General features: G+C 38.3%; 1 protein-coding gene across 18 annotated transcripts in view; it reads left to right on the plus strand.

Annotated features, from left to right (window-relative positions):
- BTRC (beta-transducin repeat containing E3 ubiquitin protein ligase) overlaps positions 1 to 21,426 on the plus strand; it is a 204,639-nt gene that overhangs the window by 115,094 nt on the left and 68,119 nt on the right. For 17 of the 18 annotated variants that reach the window (XM_009245710.3, XM_009245712.3, XM_009245713.3 and 14 more), the window contains 1 exon segment: positions 12,039 to 12,128. In XM_009245710.3, coding sequence (XP_009243985.1) covers positions 12,039 to 12,128 — 90 coding nt within the window. 18 annotated transcript variants of the gene reach the window in all.

Raw genomic sequence — 21,426 nt, forward strand, 5'->3', positions numbered from 1 at the left:
TGATATCAGGCAGGCAGGGTTTTTTTTTTTTCTTTATTTGTTTTAGGTTAGTCACTTTAATTGTATTGAGTAATTAGAAGGTACACACAGCCAAGGGAGCTTTGTTCTGATAATTGCTCAAGAAAACCCATTGCCTATCTGCCGTTGCTTTGTGTTAAGACATTTCTCCCTCTAGTGGCAATAGTAAGCACTTTGGCTTGGCAGTAGGCAAGGTGTAATTGCAATATGACAAACTATGCTTAAGGGACTGTCTTGTAAATACTTTCGTTTGGGGTTTGGCATTATTTTATTATATATGTGTGGTTGTTTGTTGTTGTTGTTGTTTTTTACTCTATAAAACTTGCTACCTCTTTTTGCCCCCCTAAAGTGCTTTGGGCTTTGGGTAAAAAAAAAAAAATTGCCTGAGATGTTTATTAATAAAAAAATCACAATGCATTCTGGGTAATGTTTTGCAGCTTGACTTAATTTTAGTCATCTGTTTTAATTACCTATTTTATAAAAACGCTTTTGCATTTGTAAACATTATTTAATACTTTGGAAGAAGCACCTCATTTGAAATAAATAAATAAATTGTACTTATTTTAAATAGTCCATGTAAAAGATCTTAAAGGTAATTAATGTAGGTCTCTTAAGTAAGACAAAAGTGATCTTTCCAAATCTGATGAAGTGATTTGTTTATATAACTTCCCACTTCTGTTGAATCCTTTAGAGTCTAATAACTTTTTTAAGAAAACACGGTTTGGCAATTTGTGCCTAGCTACAAAAACACTTCTTCAAAAAGGAGCAATTTAATAACCGGCTTTCTTAAAATTACTTTGAGGAAGGAAGACCATGTAGGGGGTTGGTGCTTTGTTTTATTTGTATTTTAATATAATCATTCTTTGATAAATTGTGTAATCACTGACTTAGTAGAAAAAATATTATTGAACTCCTGGGTTGCAATGACCATAAAGAGTGTATTTTCATATAGAGAGTTGTGATACTGGGAATAAATTATAAAGGAAACAGTTTATATGCTGGTCAAAGTCCATATGGGCCCAATTCATTTTGTTTTCAGTGCTTACTCTGGATGTACCATTAAAAAAGGCGGGGGGATGGGTGGGAGGAAGCCTGTTGTGCTCATCTGCATGAGCCCTAAAAAAAAATCTGCCCTAAAAACAACATGGAATGATAGCAGATACAGCTTTGCATCTATTGAACAAGATTCAGTAGCATCTGTGTGGCATTTTTAAAACCCACTTCCAGCTTCCTTAGATGTCGCTTTTTGGTTTGCTTTTTCTATACCATATTCTTGTGTGGGACATGATTTGATGTTACCATATATCTGGAAGTCCCTGTCTTCCTATACCCCCACTCCCAGTCACTAACGATTTTCATTATACTATATCTTGTTATGCTATAGGGCTGCTGAACACATTTCTTAAGCAGCTTTTTGCAAGGTTAAAACAATGCAGCCCAGTAACAAGTATGTGTCATTTTAAATATATACCTTCTAGTAAATAAGGGCATGTCTGGCAATCAATCCCTTTTAGTGTGTTATATGTTTCACCTGACAACTAAACCTTCTATTGATTAGCCATTACTTTGTTAGATAATCCTATGTCATTGAATCCATTGTAAAAAATTAAAGTCTTTAAAATGTTTTACCCTAGCAGCAGTGTGAAAATTGAAAACTTGTTCAGAATTACAGCCTGCTTTCACAAAGAAGGTAGTTTTCAGCAAGGCATCTTACTAGTTTATGCTTATGTGCTTTATATGCGATATAAAAATGTATTAAAGTACTCCAGTGCAAAACTCTCTGCCTCTGGTTCAGCAATGAAGCTACCTTTTCAAGTGTTGCATGGGGACAGAACCTGTCTTGCCTGTGGCTATTATGTTCACTAGTTGGATTTCAAACTGGAGAGAGTCTTACAGGAAAATATTGGATGGAAAATATTGAATGTTTTAGCCTTTTAATTGCAGAGTGTGGTAAAGGAACTATGACAAATTTTAGTTTCTTAATCTGTGTTACTTCCTTGGGAGATAAGCAAAGTCATTTACCCATTTTACAGATGGAATGTCTAGAAAATGAAGTCCTATATATAGCCCTACTCTGGAAACTCCCTCAGGCCTGGCACAGAGTTTCTGAATCTGTCTAATGTTCCCCTAAATATGTTATTACGTATTCATTCATGAAGGGAAAAGAGGGTAGTTTTGAAGGAAAACAAATTTTCTTTTTGTAACAGTATTTTCAGAAAAATAGCATGATACATTTATTGATGACTGGACAAACCTCTGTAAAAAATTTACTCCTAAAATACTTTTACTGGAAGTTTTTGTACAGTGAATTTTACAGATATTAATTGTATAAGTCTGAATTTTTGATAAATCTAACCACCTGTGTAACCACCACCCTAATTAAACTATAGAATATTTTCATAACCTAGGAATGTCTCTTGTTCTCCTTTATACTTATTTTCCGCACCACCAATGGGTCAAGTACTGATCAGCTTACTGTCACTATAATTTTGCCTTTTCTAGAATTTTGTGTAATGGAATTCTACATTTTTGAGGTCTGACATTCACTTTGCATAATGTTTGTGAGATTCCTCTATGTTTCTGTGTATATCAGTAGTTTATTCTCTTTCATTGAGTTGAATAAGTATATTGTAGTTTGTTTTCTGTCTCCTTTTGGTGGGTATCTGAGCCATTTCCATCATTATAAGTGAAGTTACTATGAACGTTCTTCTATAAAGGTTTTTGGTGAGCATATGTTAAGTACTTTTTCATGTGCTGATTGGTTATTCAGACATTTTCTTTGTGAAGTATCTTTTAAGTTTTTAGCCATTTTTAAAAATTGCATTGTTTGCCTTTTTTATTATTGAGTTGTAGACTCAACTATATTGAATTCTGGATACCATTCATTTGTCAGATATATGTACTCTGATTATATCTCACAGTCTATGGCTTGCCTGTTTACGGTGTGTTTTGATGAGAAGTTTCTAATATTTGGATGAAATCCAGTTTACCAATTTTTTCTTTCTTTTTTTTTTTTTGAGACGGAGTCTCGCTGTGTCGCCCAGGCTGGAGTGCAGTGACACGATCTCGGCTCACTGCAACATTTGCCTCCCTGGTTCAAGCAATTCTTGTGCTTCAGCCTCCTGAGTAGATGGGATTACAAGCATGCGCCACCATGCGCTAATTTTTGTATTTTTAGTAGAGACGGGGTTTCACCATGTTGGCCAGGCTGGTCTCGAACTCCAGACCTCAGGTGATCTGACCGCCTCAGCCTCCCAAAGTGCTGGGATTACAGGCATGAGCCACCGCGCCTAGCCGGTTTTTTCTTTTAGAAGGGATACTTCCTTTGGTCCTACCTAAGAAATCTTCTTTGTCTACCCCATGATTGTGAAGATATTCTTCTAAGTTTTCTTCTGGGAGCTTTATAAGTTTACTATTTATACTTAATTCTGTGATCCATCTCAAATTAATTCTTATACATGCCATGAAGTAGAGTTTGGGCTTCATTATTTTTGCCATAATTTCATTCAGTTGTTTCAGCACCATTGTTGAAAAGACTTCCTTTTCCCCCATTGAATTACATGAATTCATTTGTCCAAACCATTTAGTTATATAAGAGTTATATTCTCGAACCTCCTGAAGAAAATGTTGCTGCTGGACCCAGAGCAGTGGGTGACAGTGCCTAAGGCACTGACCCATCCCTATTTTATGTCCCTGTAGACAAGGAGGACAAGAAAAATGATAGGTGTCTATCCTTGCACCAAATACCATAGTGTCTTGATTATTGTCGTTTTATATGATGGGCCATGAAATCAGGTAGTGTGAGTTCTTTAGATTTGTTGTTTTATTTTTTGTTATTCCAGATAGTCACATTTCTGTGTAAATTTTAGAATCAACCTAGCACTTTCTATTGAAAAGAAGTCTGTGAGGGGCTGGGTGTGGTGGCTCACACCTGTAATCCCAACACTTTGGGAGGCCAAAGTGGGAAGATCGCTGGAGCCCACTGAGTTGGAGGCTGCAGTGAGTTATGATCACACCACTGCACTCCAGCCTGGGCAACAGAATGAGAAACTGTCTCCAAAAATAGACAGACAGATAGATAACTACTTTTTTTTTTCATCTGAGATATATCATATAGGATTTTGCCCCCTTTATTCTGTTAATACAACAAATTACCTTGATTTTTGTTAAGAGTTTTTGTGTCTGTTTCATGTGAGGTACTGGTTTGCAGTTTTCTTTTTTAAGTGTTTGCCAGGTTTTGGTATCAGGGTTATGCTGGTCTCGTAAAATGAATTGGGAAATCTTCCTTCCATCCTCCTCTGTTTTCTAAAAGCACTTGTGTATAATCCTGGTGGTTTCTTCCTTCAGATTTCATAGAATTCACGAGTGAAACCACTTGGGCCTGTAGTTTTCTTTGTGAAAGATTTTTTAAACTTATTATTTAAATTTATGTGGCAAGATTTTTTAGAGCAATTTAAATTTCTTTTAGAGGTATAGAGCTGTTCAGATTTTCTGTTTCATGTGTCAATTTTGGTAATTTGTGTTTTTGAAGAAATGTTTCCTGTTTATTCAACAGATTATAATATGTTAATATCTTTTATTTTAATACTGTGATTGTTTCATATTGGGCTACTGAAAGCCTCTTTAGGCAGGCTTCCATGCCCCCTTTGACATATCTTCATCATTCTCTGAGTATTTCCATCTTATAGTTTCCCTGGTCAGTCCTGGAGTCAACCATATTTCCATGAATGTATGATTCCCTTTAGTGCAGAATGGTATTTAGAAGTCAAGATTCAAACACAGACTTTTCTTTTACATCTATATTTATATACTTTGAGAACCATTAGTTCACATTGATAACTCCAATTCTAATTCAACCCCACAGGGTTTGTTCTAGATTTCTTTCTTTCCATATTTCGTTTTTCTCCCTTCCTTCCTTCCTTCCCCTTCCTTCCTTTTTCTTTTCTTTTCTTCTCCTCTCCTCTCCCCTCCCCTCCCCTCCCTCTTCTTTCTTTCTTGTTTTTGGTAGAGATGGGGTCTCTCCCTATGTTGTCCAGGCTGGTCTTGAACTCCAGAGCTCAAGCAATCCTCCTGCACTGGCTTCCCAAAATGTTGGGATTATAGGCATGAGCCACCCCACCCCTTTCCTAACATAGGAAACCTGGTTTAAGATTTATTTCCTTTCAGCACTTTAAAAATATTGTTCCAAGCTGGGCGTGGTGGCTCATGCCTATAATCCCAGCACTTTGGGAGGCCAAGGTTGGGTGGATCACCTGAGGTCAGGAGTTCGAGACCAGCCTGGCCAATATGGTGAAACCGTGTCTCTACTAAAAATACAAAAATTATCTGGGCATGGTGGCGCACACCTGTAGTCCCAGCTACTTGGGAGGCTGAGGCAGGAGAATTGCTTGAACCCGGGAGACGGAGGTTGCAGTGAAATAAAGATATTATTCGCTTGTCTCTTAGCCTTCATTTTTTTATGAAAAGCCTGACATTATTTATATCATTACTCCTAGATACATAACATCCCCTTTTTCCTTGGCTGCATTCAAGGTTTTATCTTTGTCACTCGTTTTCAGCAGTTCTGACTGTGATGGGCCTATATGTGGTGTTTTCTTTGTATTTTTAATATGACTGGGGTTTCCTGATCTTAAATCAGAAAGCCACTAGTTTTCACAAAATTTGGGGAAGTATTTGATCACTATTTTTATAACTTCTTTGCTGTACCGTTCTCTTCTCCCTTTCTTGGACTCCAGCCACACATATATTCTAGATAACCCAGAATTGTCCCACATAGTGACTAAGACCGATCTTTTTTTTTTTTTCTTTTCTTAGTCTCCTTTTTTTCTCTCTGTTCTTCAGTTTATATGATTTCAGTTTATCTGTCTTTTTTTTTTTTTTTTCGGTTTATCTGTCTTCATTGGCCTTTTCTTCTGTCACTTCCAGTCTGCTTTTTAAGCCTCTCCAGTAAATTTTTTGATTTTTTTGAGACAGGGTCTCACTCTGTTGCTCAGGCTGAAGTGCAGTGGCATGAACATGGCTCATTGCAGCCTTGACCTTCTGGGCTCAAGCAGCCGCCCACCCCAGCCTCCTGAGTAGCTGGGACTACAGGTGTGCACTACCACGCCCAACTAATTTTTCTTTTTTTTCTTTTTTTCTTTTTCTTTTTTTTTGAGACAGAATCTCAATCTGTTGCCCAGGCTGGAGTACAGTGGTGCAATCTCAGCTTACTGCAACCTCCGCCTCCCAGGTTCAAGCGATTCTCCTCCCTCTGCCTCCCAAGTAGCTGAGATTACAGGCATGTGCCACCGTGCCCAGCTAATTTTTGTATTTTTGGTAGAGATGGGGTTTCGCCATGTTTGCCAGGCTGGTCTCAAACTCTTGACCTCAGGTGATCTGCCTGCCTCGGCCTCCAAAGTGCTAGGTGTAAGTCACTGGGCCTGGCCAATTTTTTCTATTTTTTGTAGAGATAGGATCTCACTACATTGCCCAGGCTGGTCCTGAACTCCTGGGCTCAAGCTATCCTCCTGCCTCGGCTTCCCAAAGTGCTGGGATTACAGGCATGAGCCACCATGCCCAGCCTGAATTTTTCATTTCAGATAATGTACTTTTCAGTTCTAGAATTTCTATTTAGTTTATTTTTGGTTTTTCATTTTCTGGTAGAATTTTTCTTCTGTTTATTCATTGTGATCATATCTTTTATTGCTATGTTGAAGTTTGAACATATCTATTATAGCTTCTTTAGAGCTATAATATGTGCCAATTTCTACAACTAGGTCTTCTCAGGGTTGATTTTTGGTTCATTTTTCTCTTGACAGTGGATCCCATTTATCTCCTTTTTCTCATTTTTAGTAATTTTTGATCATATAACCAACATTATAAATGGTACATTGCAGAAACTCTGAATTCATTTTTTCTTCCTCTGATTAAATTACTGGCTGATCACTATGACCTTGTGGAGGCTTGGTTTTGTATTTGTTAAGGTCAGGTGTATTTTGGTTTTGCCCTTAGTCCTAAGACATACTCTTGAATCTAAACTCATGGTCTCTTTGAATTTTCAATGGAAAGCGTAAGATGTTATTACGTCCCTCTAACTTGATAGAAGTCAAACTCTAAACTCTTTCTCCCCTCATGAGCAGCAGCTGGAATATCTATCTGCACAGGCCTTTCAACCCTCCAGCTGTTGGTCTCCATTGAAATCCTTGGAATCTCCCCTTCATGTATGTAGTTTGGGGGTTAGCCATAGATTTGAGGGGAATTTATATGTAATTTTTTAGTCTTCCTCCTTCCCCTGTGGTTCTCTTTCATTTCTGGGATTTCTGTTCTCTGTTGCCAGCCACTATGGCAATTTTGAACTCTATCACTTGATATCTCAAGCCAATAGACTGTGGCTTTCAGATTGAATTCTAGTCACCCTGCACCAAGTGGACTCGTGAGTGCCTTCAGGGGAAAAGCACATAAACACACATCTCACCCAGTGTGGTTCTCTTCTTTCAAGATCAGGCCACTCCTTCCCCATTTTCCGCCTATTTTAAGTCAATCTCCAGTGCCTTTACGTAGCTTTAAAATGTTTTTCCTATCTGCAGGAGGGTTAATCTGATACAAACATTTCTGCCATTACTGGAAGCAGAACTCTTTGAGTCAGGTTATATTTTTTTTAGCAAATACTGATTACTTCATAAATTTATCTTTAAAACATAGTGAATTTTATTTTAAAAATATTTATGTTGTGTGTGTATGAATAGTAAATTTTATGGAATTAGACAACCCAAAAGAAATAACAAACCTAGAGCCCAGAATTTACATGCACCAATATTTAAATCTGTACACTAATTTCTAATGCTCTATTTTTCATATATATTTTGAAATAATTTTTACTTAAATTATAAGAATAAAACAAGTTGGTAAATTTTTTAAGGTTTAGCCTGTTTAAAAGAAAAACAGCTGGGCGTGGTGGCTCACGCCTGCAATCCCAGCACTTTGGGAGGCCAAGGCAGGCAGATCAGTTAAGGTCAGGAGTTCAAGACCAGCCTGGCCAACATGGTAAAACCCTGTCTCTACTAAAAATACAAAAATTAGCCGGGCATGGTGGCACATGTCTGTAATCCCAGCTACTTGGTAGGCTGAGGCAGGAGAATCACTTGAACCTGGGAGGTGCAGGTTACAGTGAGCCGAGATTGCGCCACTGCACTCCAGCCTGGGAGACAGAGTGAGACTCCATCCAAAACAAAAAAACAAAAACAAAACTGACTTTATAATATCGACGGGGAGTTACATATCTCTACTATTTTCCCCATTTTTCTTAAATTTTATCTATTTTCTTTCGAAAGAATGATAGTTGACCAAAATCAGATTCTTTAAAATATCTGTTCGTGCTGATATAAATAAACAAATGAGTAAATAAATAAATGAGGGATGAAATCACATCTTTTCCTTACAGAAGAATTCCAGTTAATGTGGAAGGAAAAACAAAAATAATAAATTCACTATTAGAATACACAGTAAAAATTACCATAGGCATGATTAGCACCCAATGGATGCTAAAATTAGCAAGCTGAGATGCAAGTAGAAACAGAATATTTGCATAGTCTCCAAGTATTTTGCCATATATATATACATATTCAGTAATTCCTAAGGGGAAAATAATGTGTATACTGGAGAATCTTGGCAAACATGTCCTTAGCGATATAATCAAGGCTAACATCACCAGAAATACCAACATACCTTCTGATTTGATGCAGTGAGAAGGGCACATCACCTCTAAAGTATCTTTCCCCAAAATAACCTCAATCTGATCATGAGAAAACATCAGACAAACCCAACTTGAGGCACAGTCTGTAGATGAACTGATCAGTGCTGTTTAGCAGTGTCAGTCATGAAAGACAAGGAAAGACTGAGGGATTGTTGAAAATAAGAGGAGCCCTAAGAGACATGACAAATAAATGCCATGTGGGATCCTAGATTAGATGCTGAACAGAAAAAGTACGTTAGTGGAAAAACTGGTGAAACCTGAGTAAGTTCTGTACTTTATATAGTACCAAATTAATTTCTTAGTTTTGATAAATGTTCTGTGATTATGTAAGACATTAACATATGGAGAAGCTGGGTGACAAGTATATAGGAAATCTTTACTTTTTCTTTCTTTCTTTTTTTAAAGAGATGGTGTCTTGATTTGTTGCCTAGGCTGGAGTGCAGTGGCATAATCATAGCTCCCTGCAGTCTTCAACTCCTGGGCTCAGTCAGTCCTCCTGAGTAGCCAGGACTACAGGCCTGTGCTGCCACGCCCAGTTAATTTTTTTTTTTTTTAATAGAAATGTGGGCTTGTATGGAACTCCTGGTTTCAAGTAACCCTCCTGCCTCTACCTCCCAAAGTGCTGGGATTATAAGCATGAGCTACTGTGCTTGAACTTTACTGTTTGTGTACTTGTTCTGTAAATCTAAAATTATCTCAAAATGTTAAAAAATTGAATTCTTTCTTACTGTTGGTTTTGAGTGTCTTAAGATTTTTCTTCTTAAATCCAACACAAATATTTATAGCAATGGTTCTCGAAGAGTGTTCCTGGATCAGCAGCACTAATGTCAACTGGGGCCTTGTTAAAAATGCAAATGTTCAGAAGTTCTGGGGATGGAACCTAGCAATCTGTGTTTGTTTTGTTTTGAGACAGAGTCTTGCTCTGTCACCCACGCTGGAGTGCAGTGGCACGATCTAGGCTTACTGCAGCCTCTGCCTCCCGGGTTCAAGCGATTCTTCTGCCTCAGCCTCCCGAGTAGCTGGGATTACAGGCACGCGCCACCACGCCTGGCTAATTTTTTTTATTTTTTTTATTTTTTTTTTTGTATTTTTAGTAGAGACAGGGTTTCACCATGTTGGCCAGGCTGGTCTCAAACTTCTGATCTCAAGTGATCCTCCTGCCTTCGCCTCCCAAAGTGCTGGGATTACAGGTGTTAGCCACCAGGCCCCACCGTGATCTGTGTTTTAACAAGCCCTCCTTCCAGATGATTCTGATGCACACTAAAGTTTGATAAACATAATTTATACCATCAGTAAAAACTTAAGACTAAAAGGAAACATTTCTGTTAATATATTGTCCAGTAATTAATAAGTTTGCTTTTCATAAAGTATAACTATAGTATTACCAATGTTTTGTTTTGTTTTTGGTAGAGACAGGGCCTCGCTGTGCTCCCCAGGCTGATCTCAAACTCCTAGGCTCAAGTGATTCCCCTGCCTCGGCCTCCCAAAGTGCTGGGATCACAGGCATGAGCCACTGTGCCCAGCTATCACCAATTTTTAAAATCCATTTCCTGTGATTTTTTTCTTTCATTTTTATTTGGAGACAATGTCTTGCTCTGTTGCCCAGGCTGGAGTGCAGTGGCGTGATCTCGGCTCACTACAACCTCCATCTCCTGGGCTCAAGCTATTCTTGTGCCTCAGCCTCCTGAGTAGCTGGAACTACAGGCACCCACCACCATGCCCGGCTAATTTTTTGTATTTTAGTAGAGGGTTTTACCATGTTTTACCATGTTGCCCAGGGTGGCCTCAAACTCCTGAGCTCAGGCAATCTTCCCACCTCGGCTTCTCAAAGTGTTAGGATTACAGCTATGAGCCACCGCACCTGGCCTGATTTTTCTATTTTATCTCCTCAACGTTACCAGATGTACTTAAGGGATAACTTCTAAGGTCTAGATAGGCCCAGTGAGGCTGCTCATGCCTGTAATCCCAGCACTTTGGGAGGCTGAGGTGGGTGGGTCACCTGAGGTCAGTTGTTCAAGACCAGCCTGGCCAACATGATGAAACCCCATCTCTACTAAAAATACAAAAAATTAGCTGGGCGTGGTGGCAGGCGCCTGTAAGCCCAGCTACTCGGGAGACTCAGGCGGGAGAATCGCTTGAACCTGGGAGGCGGAGGTTGTAGTGAGCCGAGATTGTGCCACTGCACTCCAGCCTGGGCAACAGAGCAAGACTCCATCTCAAAAAAAAAAAAGAAAGATTAGGTAAATGTTGGTTTATCTTTTTTCAATGTTCTTTCAATTTTGGTTTATTTCTTTTTTCTTTTTAAAGCCAAAAGTCAAAGCTTGTACTGAGATTCTTTTATAAAAATATTTCATGATTGGTTTTAAAATAATTTTTTTTTCTGGATAGTTTAAAATTTTTTCATTTATTGTTATGAATAAGAAACATGTCAGCTAAGCACAATGGCTCGTCTCTGTAATCCCAGCACATTAGAAGGCTGAGGCAGGAGGATCATTTGAGCTCAGGAGTTCAAGACCAGCTTAGGCAACATGACAAAACCCCATCTCTACAAAAAATACAAAAAATTAGCTGGGCGTGGTAGCGTGTCCCTATAGTCCCCCACCTACTCCAGAGGATCACTTGAGTCCCAGAGGCGTAGATTGCAGAGAGCCAAGATCTCACCGCTGTATTTCCAGCTGGGGTGACAGAGTAAGACCCTATCTCAAAAAAAAAAAAAAAAAAAAAAGAAAAGAAAAAAAAGAGAAAGAAACATGTCCTCTGTGGGAGGCTGAGGCAGGAGAATCGCTTGAACCCCGGAGGCGGAGGTTGTAGTGAGCCAAGATCACGCCAGTGCACCCCAGCCTGGGCGACAGAGCAAGACTCCATCTGGGGGGAAAAAAAAGAAGCATGCCCTCTAACTGCTTTCAAATCTTGATGGTTTTGAAAGTTTAGAAGGAAAAACAACAAAAATAAATCTTTTCTCAGAACGGTAACTGCTGTTCTAAACAGAACTAAGCTGTTCAGATTTGCATTTTAAAATGCTACATAATCAGTACCCCCACCTTCCATTAATCATTAATACAATGAAGCCACTGCTGCTTACATACTTGTTCATGGGCACATCAGTGGCTTTTGTAGCCTCTATCTTTGCCCTCCTCCTTTTCTAACTTACCTCTCAGTTCCCAGAAGTCTTAATTTATAGATAAAATCTATTTGTGTTTTGACTTGAGAAATAGAGCAGAATTTGAAAACAGGATATGGCCGTATTTCAATATTTTAAAAACCTGTTTCCAACAAATTCTCTTTACAGACGTACAACAGCTGTGCCAGACTCTGCTTAAACCAAGAAACAGTATGTTTAGCAAGCACTGCTATGAAGACTGAGAATTGTGTGGCCAAAGTAAGTAATATTGCTCATCAATGTATATTATACCACACCATAACAGTGCCATATCTGTGGGCATCTTTACTCAGTATTGCTTAAGGATTATTATAGGATTATATAGTTAAGAAAAAAATACAAACAGGCATCATTTTATCTAGAACAGATTGCAAGTTAGATTCTCCACCTCTTAATTGCAACAGAATCTTTTGCTTATGAATTCTGGTCACCTTTTAGACTGATTCACATTTGTTCCTGACACTAGTTGTAGATTATCACATATCAGTAGGATTTGTATAAGATAATGTACAATTGTTTTGATAAGTTTGTGGTTTTTAAATGCAGTTATTTGTAGAGTACATCACATCATTGCAAGGACTGTGAAATATGCTATAGACAACCAAATTATTGTATCACTATTATTATTTATTGAGTGGCTAATGTTAGAAATGCTGCTTTTGATGATCTTGATCCACATGGACAAGTATGTTTAGTCATGTCTATGGGTTACCTCTTTTTCATGTATATATGTCATCTCTATAGCCTAGAAGTAAAATTAATCTTAAATATTAGAGATCTGATGCTTTTTATATCTATCATAACTCACATTTTCCAAATATCTGTAATTACTGAGGAATTTTGACTTAAATTCAAGTGTCAGTCATTTTAGGAATAAGTACTATTAAGTATGGGCTTTGTTTCTTTTACTTGAATTATCTGCAAAAATATTGCCTTTATATCTATTCATAGATTTGCTACTGTTACAACATTCCCAACTTGAACTATTTTAGTTTAACCTATTTTATTATAGACCCAGGCCCTCAGTTCCTTACTATTATTATTAGAGCCAGGACTGGTGTCATGTCATTGCTATCCTTTGCTACAAAAAGCTAATGACAGTTGTCTTAGTCCATGTGGGCTGCTATAACAAAAATACTGTAAGCTGGGTGGCTTATAAACAAAACTAATTTTTTTCTTATAGGGGCTGAGAAGTCCAAGATGAGAGCACTAGCAGATTCAGTGTCTGGTGAGGGCTTGCTCTCTGCCTCATAGATGGTGCCTTCTCACTGCATCCTCACATGATAGAAGAGACTAGCTAGATATCCGATGTCTCTTTTTTATAAGGGCACTAATCCCATTTACAAGGGGTCTGCGTTCATGAATTTTGGAGAACACAAACGTTCAGACCATAGCAAAAGCAGAGTTTTTGTTTATTTTTCCTTAAAACATGCAGTAGTCTCTGGGCCTGCTCTATCAACTGGAAATATATCACACAAAATATAACCATTGAAATCATACATATAAGAAATACCAGAATTTATTTAAAATTACAATTTAAAAAGGTAGAGTTCATCAGTTAAATGTCTCTTAAATTCAAATATGTTAATATTTTGCTACAAAATGTAATTATAAATTACATATTTATTTTTTCAGTCATTTAGTCACAACTAACAAGTGCTAACTGACCCTATTTTATTTTGTTTTGTTTTATTTTATTTTTAGAGACAGGGTCTTGCTCTGTCGCCCAGGGTAGAGTGCAATGGCACAATCCTAGCTCAATGCAGCCTTTACCTCCTGGGCTCAAGCCCTGATCTTCCTGCCTCAGCCTCCCGAGTAGCTGAGAACATGGGTGCATGCCACCACACCCAGCTAATTTTTGGTTTTTGGTTTTTTAGAGTTGTTTTGTTTTGTAGAGATGAGGTGTCGCTGTATTGCCTAGGCTGGTCTCGAACTCCTGGCCTTGAGTGATCCTCCCCACTAGGCCTGCCAAAGAGTTGGGATTACAAGCGTGAGCCACTGCACCCAGCCCAAGTCTACTTTATATCCTGCTTTTGTGCATGGAAACAGGGATACACAGTTATTTGGGCCTTTAAAAATATACTTTCTTTCTTTCTTTTTTTTTTTTTTTTTGGCCATGCTGCTCTTAGTTTCATCACAAGTGGGTGACTTCTGGCTAAATAAGGTAAAATTTTAGCATGAGCACCAATCCAAGGACAGGGTGACGATTTTAATGAGTTTCATTGAGAGCTGGCCAAGTGAGCATCTGTTCCTTTTGTTTTCTCCATACTTTGTAAGCCAGGATCTCTAATCTAAATAGGTTGGTGTGTGTCTATATGATGTGGAGTTTTTTTTTTTATTGTTTTTTTCTCCCACCCTCTGCTTTATTGGTACATGGTTAAAAATCTTCTGCCATCTAGCACAATTATGTAATTTCTTCCATGCTTTTGGGTCTTGAGTGAGAAAGTAAGTTTGGGGCTGCTCATCAGTGTGTTTCACTTGCTCCCAAGTGGTGACCTTCTCATTGCATTGTTGCTTATTTTAACATTATTCTGACACCTATATCTTTTCATCATCCTCTTAAATAATCTAATTTAATAATGATGTCTATCATTTCCTATTGGAACCTAGTTAAATCACTGGTTCCTTTTATTGGCCCACATCCTGTCTTCTGGTTCATTGCTTCAGATTTGAGCCAAATAATCAGTTGGTCAATGTCAAATAAAAACACATAGCTGAAAAATTTTCTTTCTTGCAACAGTCTCCAGTGAGGTACCCATAGCATGAGAATACTGAAAAAGGTTTTCCCTTTTTTTGCGAGATGGAGTCTCACTTTGTCACCCAGGCTGGAGTGCAGTGGTGCCATCTTGGCTCACTACAACCTCCACCTCCTGGGTTCAAGCCATTCTCCTGCCTCAGCCTCCCGAGTGGCTGGGATTACAGAAGTGTGTCACCACAAGCTAATTTTTGTATTTTTTAGTAGAGACAGGGTTTCGCCATGTTGGCCAGGCTGGTCTTGAGCTTCTGACCTCAGGTGATCTCCCTGCCTCAGCCTCCCAAAGTGCTGGGATTACAGGTGTGAGCCACTGCACCTGGCCAAGTTTTTTCTTTTTTATTTACATGTGTTTTGTGTGTCTCATGATCCCTGTTTCTTTTTTTTTTTTTTTTTTTTTTTTTTTTTTTTTGGAGACAGAGTCTTGCTCTGTCGCCCAGGCTGGAGTGCAGTGGCATGATCTCGGCTCACTGCAAGCTCCACCTCCCGGGTTTGCGCCATTTTCCTGCCTCAGCCTCCCAAGTAGCTGGGACTACAGGCGCCTGCCACCACGCCTGGCTAATTTTTTGTATTTTTAGTAGAGACAGGGTTTCACCGCGTTAGCCAGGATGGTCTTGATCTCCTGACCTCGTGATCCACCTGCCTCAGCCTCCCAAAGCGCTGGGATTACAGGCGTGAGCCGCCGCGCCTGGCCAACTGTTTCTATTGGCCTCTATTGCTTGACCTTTGAATGGAATGACTTGTCATTATTTTTGTTGGTCTGCAAGATTGTCCCTATTTCCTGTTCTTCACCTTTAGCCCTCAACTGAATAGTTTCATCTGCTGCATTGATATGGCTGCAGTGTTTTCTCAACTTGGTACAAGTGTCTGTTGTTAATTCAGATTGTACTCCATTGTGGCCTGAATCTGTAACCATTTCCATGTGAGAACAACTATAATATTATGATATCAACCATTTTTGTCCTTTAGTTCAAAGAGTGACTTTGGCTTGGCTAGAGATACTAATTATAGTCCAAAACCTTATTATTGAATATGGTTCATGTAAGTTTTAGAGAAGACATTAATACCATTTATTTCCCTAAAAGCAGCAATGGTATTATGTTTGGACCCCTATAATACCTTGATTGTAACTCTTTTCCAGAAATATTGTAGTCTTACGATAGATAGCTCTATATGAAGGGTACCAATTAGTCCTCTGTAGAATACAAGAAACAAAGCTGTAAAACAAATTACAACCACCCTAAGTTGGCAATAATCTTGTTAGTCTTTAACTTGAAGAAAGAGGCCTAAGAAAAAATTTAAAACTAAAAATGGCCGGGCGCAGTGGCTCACGCCTGTAATCCCAGTACTTTGGGAGGCCAAGACGGGTGGATCACGAGGACAGGAGTTCGAGACCAGCCCGACCAACATGGTGAAACCCTGTCTCTACTAAAAGTATAAAAATTAGCTGGGCGTGGTGGCACACGCCTATAATCCCAGCTACTCAGGAGGCTGAGGCAGGAGAATCGCTTGAACCCGGGAGGCAGAGGTTGCAGTGAGCCAAGATCGTGCCACAGCACTCCAGCCTGGGTGACAGAGCGAGACTCAGTCTCAAAAAAAAAAACTAAAAATGAAGGAGAGTCTATTTCATCACTATAACTTAATCCAAGTAATATTTGGAGGCATTGAGATACCTTTTTATTTTTTTTCCAGAATTCTTTCTCCTGGTTATGGCCCTGTGTTTCATGAGATTTGTGTTTGGAGCATGATGAGCTCTGTGTTTATTGTAGCTTTAAATGGACAGTCATTATTAACAGTCAACTTAGTCTTTAAAATCCATAATCACATTGTGCTTATTACTTGTCAACCTTCATGATTTTTTTTAATTGGTAAAGAAAACTAACTGGAAGGCTGAAAAGCATGACTTTTTTATGTTATCTTGCTATTGGCTTTATTAAACTATTACTGCAAATTTTGGTCTTAGGTTTTTTTCCTAATTTACCCTTACCCACACCCACAGATACACAAATACATGCAGTTAAAATTGAATTGTTTGAATACATCTATCCAGATTCCTGGCCCAGATTAGAGAAGTTTTTCCTCTTTATGTTTGGGAAATAAACCCCTTCAGTAGCCCTTTGTGGATGTTCTGTATTTTAGCTGTTGTTGGTTGTTGTCACTGTTTTGTTATTTGAGACTAATAATCTGTTTGAAACTGACTGAGACAGAAAAATGTGATGTTCCTTTCCACTCACTCCAGATTTTGATAGAAGACTTGTTTTATTTATTTCCAAAATTATATCCGCAGGAAACAAGCTGTTTAAATTCAGATTATGCTGAAGCAAAATGGTCCTGGTATGAGAAGCAACGTGCTGTTTTACGAGCACAGAGTCCCTTTTCTCATAACTGATTGATAGTAAATATTTTCCTGAAGAATTATTGCCAACCATGAACAGTGCAACTGTTTCACTTTTTTTCCGTGCTACTTGCTGTACCAGCCATTGTCGGTAATTAAGATCTACAATTCACAATGCAGACGTTTGCACTTCCTCTGGGTCTGTGCTATTTATAAGGCATTTCAGCTGTTCAGAGTTTCTTTTGAGTTTTAAACTACATGTTAACAGGCTTCTTTAAGATACTGTTCCACAAGTAGCATGTCATATGGTCCGTTCTTCACACAGGCGCCTTTGTCAGGTCTAAACATTAGCTTTACAGAGAACATACTAAGATATAACCTTGTCATTGAGGCTGATGTGGTTGGAAAAACTGGAGTATAATGTGTTACACCTTGGGCTTATTGCTCTTTCAAAAAGACAGGAATGAACTTCAGATGTAATATTCTTTTTGAAAATCTTAATATTCATATGAGCTTAATGTGTTAATTGGGTTACAGAGATATACATAGTTAAATGAGTTTTCCAAGTTCACTTTGCATTAATAAGAGAAGCCAGGACCCCTCTTATAGACAAGAGTTTGTGTGTTTGTCAGATTAAGGATGTAAGAATACATTTTCTTCTAGATGTGCATGCCGTTTAAGAAAAATACAGACATGGGGCACCAAAACGGATCAGCAGATTGACTGCACATTTGTTGTGTAATCAGCTTCAGGAACCCTAAGTAGCATATGCCATTGGTTGAGGAAAGTGTAAACAGGAATTTTGGTCTGTGTTAAAGTTGGTAAAATTTAAACCGTTTTCAACCAAAAAGAGATTTAAAAAAAAAAAGTCCAGACCCCAGCCCAGAATCTTTATGAATTATGCCCTAAAATAAGAGTAATTGCTTGTGCAGTCTTCTTGCTACCGGCACACATTGTTAAACATACAAGAAAAAGAAACAAGAAACTGAAAGCTGTCAACAAAATGTGTTTAAAACTTTGCCCCGAGTGGGCATCAGACTGGCTGTTTTTAAGCCTGAAGTCCAGCTGCATTGATTATGCACGTTGGCCATCAGCATCTTCCAGCAGAGCAGATCTGCAGAGAAAGGCAGGACCCAGGTTTTAGTGCTGATTCTGGATGGCCCTTGAATATAGACAGAATATAGACAGCTTATAACAAAGCCATTCCAAGGCAGTTTTATTTTACAAATCTGAAACTTTCTGTAGTTCTTTTGAACTACCGTGTTTCTGTACATTTCTTCAGTGAACTCTATGAACCTTTTTTTTTTTTTTTTAAATAGCAGCGGTTCAGCTGTTGGGAACCACTGATATATCTGACTGAGGCACTTCAAGATGCTAGAACCTATTCATATTTCTGTCTAGCCAGGGAGCTAATAAGCTCGAGCTTGTCTTTGTAGATTGATCTAGATTAGCATGAAATGAGCCCAGTCAGTGTCTTCCTCAGTGAAAAGGGAGAGGATGGGGGAAAGAGGGATGAAAGAAGAAAGTTCTTCATCAAGAATTGACTGCAGTATTGCCTGCTGATGCATGTCGGATCACCCGCACAGAGAGATCACATGGCTTCTCCAAAAGTCAAACGATCAATTCGCCTCGTTTTGGCTCTGTACTTAATGCACAAACAGTGCGATCTGCGGGGCTGTAATTGCATTGTTAGGGCCAAGGAACAAGCCTGTGCCTTTTCAGCAGACAGCTGGCAGGGAGAGAGGCATGTTGTTAGGAAAGAGAGAGGCAAGGCAAATAAAATTACTGCTAACGCTCAGAGATCGGCAGGAGTCCTACTTGCCTAATCTTACCGGTGGGAGCAAGCGGCTGTTGTAATCCAATTATAGCAGCATAAGCAATTTGTTAGACACTCCGCATAATGTAACAATTTCCCAATAAACTCTGACTTGTAATAACGTCGGCAAGAGTCCGCATAAATCTGCCCGAATGGTGGGGGCTGGAGCATTCGGCTGGGGGCTTGTAATTGGCGCCATCAGCACGTTTTGCGGAGTGCAGTATGGTGCAGTCTTTTAGTGCAGGAATTTTAAGGAGAAAAGCATGGCACACGTTTCTCAGGGAAAAAAAAAAAGTGGCCATTAAAAGGGGAACAGCAAGAAGGGTATACTCTTGCCTTCACATTACCTAGGAATCTTAGTGTAGAAAGAAAACAGGAGGAAGCCATGTTTCCTCCTAATACTAAAGAGGGGAGGTGGGGAAAAGAGTGTGTGAATTAGTTAAATTCCTTTATTTAAAAGGCATCGGTTTCTATTATTTATACCTTCATTTCCAGCCCCCTAAAATGCTGTTCAGGCAGCATTTAGCTAACATTTTTATAAAATGGTCATACTCAAGACAAGCCTAGAAATGCCAAGTTTAAATCTGTTTTCTTCTGGAGTTAGCATTTTCTTTACAACATGAAAATATATATTCTTTATGACCAGGACAAATCTTTTAAAGATATTATCTCACTGAATATCAGACCTTTCTATGGTGTTCTGACTTCTGCTTTAAGAAACTGTCACTTACTGAAGGGTTTAAATCTCAGCTTGTTTGCTTAGCTGCACTGCTTATTTTCTCATTCTGAAACATATTGTGAATATATATGATACTAGGATTAGTAATCAATCTTATTGAAACATTACATTTTATAAGAACATAGTATTTAAATTTATACTTGTGTGATCATTATAGAAATAATTTTGATTCCTAAGTAATAAAATTTCTGTTTTGGAAAAAAATTTGTTGTTATATGGGACAAAATAAAATCACCCTTATTAATTGATTAGCATTTGTAGACACAGAATAGGGTTGCTTATTATATAAGGTATAGGAGGCGAAGCCTGCTTATGGATTTGAGTTAATAGATTTTCATGCTACTCAATGTTTATTAAATGTTACCTACTTTCTTATGCCAACCCATTTCTTCATTGCTATATAATTTGTGTCAAAACCAACTGTATGAAGAACAGGATTTTTCAAAATATCCTGTTGCTGTGGGTATTACCACAATAAATACTTACTTGCAGTCTTAAACATTTCCTTCTGCTGAAACAAATGCAGCCTTCTTTGACTGGAGCTACATCAATAAACTGCAGTGCCTCTAATAAAGCCACTCAGTGTCTGGGTTTAACTAATGGCTGATTTTCATGGCTTTGACAGTGAGCTGTGTGCGTTATTTTCTCCTGATATTGTAAAAATAATGAGAGCAAATTAGAACAATCAGTTTACACAGATAGCTCCTGATTGGAGGCGATGGGCAATATGGCAGCAGGTAATCCATCTTTGGATTCCTGTCACATTAACTTCAACAGTGTGAAAAGATCAGGTGGGGTAAGCAGGGATCCTACCCAATCGGAACACCGAAATTAATGAGAAGAACAGTGTTCTGTGATCAACCTTTTAATTAGCAAGAGTGGAAACAGAGGGAATGATGAAGGCAGCACCACAGCTGCACAATGCCAGGCTCAGTTTCTGAAAAGGAAAGAAAAAAAAAATCTGTGTTTTATGTTACTTTTTTTCTTGCTGTATACAGCCATTATCTTTCCATTCTAGAGCTGGTTGCAGGCTTAAGAAATACTGCCTACTTTCCAAAGTAATGCCACAAATATGGTTGATATATTAATAATCTATAGACTAATTCTGTCAGGAGTCATTTGATTTTGACTCCTCTTTCTTTGGCAATTTCTTTGGCATTGTACTCTGGGTTTTAGGCTTGATTTTTCTAAAAATCAGGTAACCAGAGGAATTACATTTTTTAAAGTTCTGCCTTGTCAGCCTCCTCTCTCCTCATCACTCCAATTTAGAGTTTTCCTTGCAAGTAACATGAGAGTTTTCTGGTTTGGAGCATTTCTGTCACTTTGGGTTATTTAAAAGAGGAGCAAAATCCAGGCAGCCAGCTATGGCATATTTAAATTATATTCCTTTCCTGATTCTGTTTATTAGAAATTTGCTGTTTTGTTTTTCTATTACCTGTGCTATTGACTTCTCAGTGTTGGGCTGTGTTATTTCAATTTATATAATTGAGAACTGAATATCAATCAAGTAAGATGTTTATAGGAGAAAGAGGGAGAAAATCTAGGTATTAACTGAGACTAAAGGCTGATTCATCCATTCAAAGCTCAGATATACTAAAATTGTAACCTTGTTAATCAAATGGTATAAGGCTATAGAAGACATAAATGAGCAAAATTTCCTGAGCCAAATCAGCTTCTGTTTCCTAGACCTCTTTGGAAGGCTTTAATTTTGGGAAAGTATATGAGGCCATCATGATTTGCAGCGTGTTAGTCTTTATATATTAGACTTAGTGGCATACTATAAAAGTAAGTAATATGTTATAGGCTATGTAAATGAATTCAGATATCTTCCAAAGATACACAAAATAGTTTTTTCTTGATACTAATAATTAGGCA

This window comes from Pongo abelii, chromosome 8, assembly GCF_028885655.2.
Source record: "Pongo abelii isolate AG06213 chromosome 8, NHGRI_mPonAbe1-v2.0_pri, whole genome shotgun sequence".
Taxonomy (NCBI): domain Eukaryota; kingdom Metazoa; phylum Chordata; class Mammalia; order Primates; family Hominidae; genus Pongo; species Pongo abelii.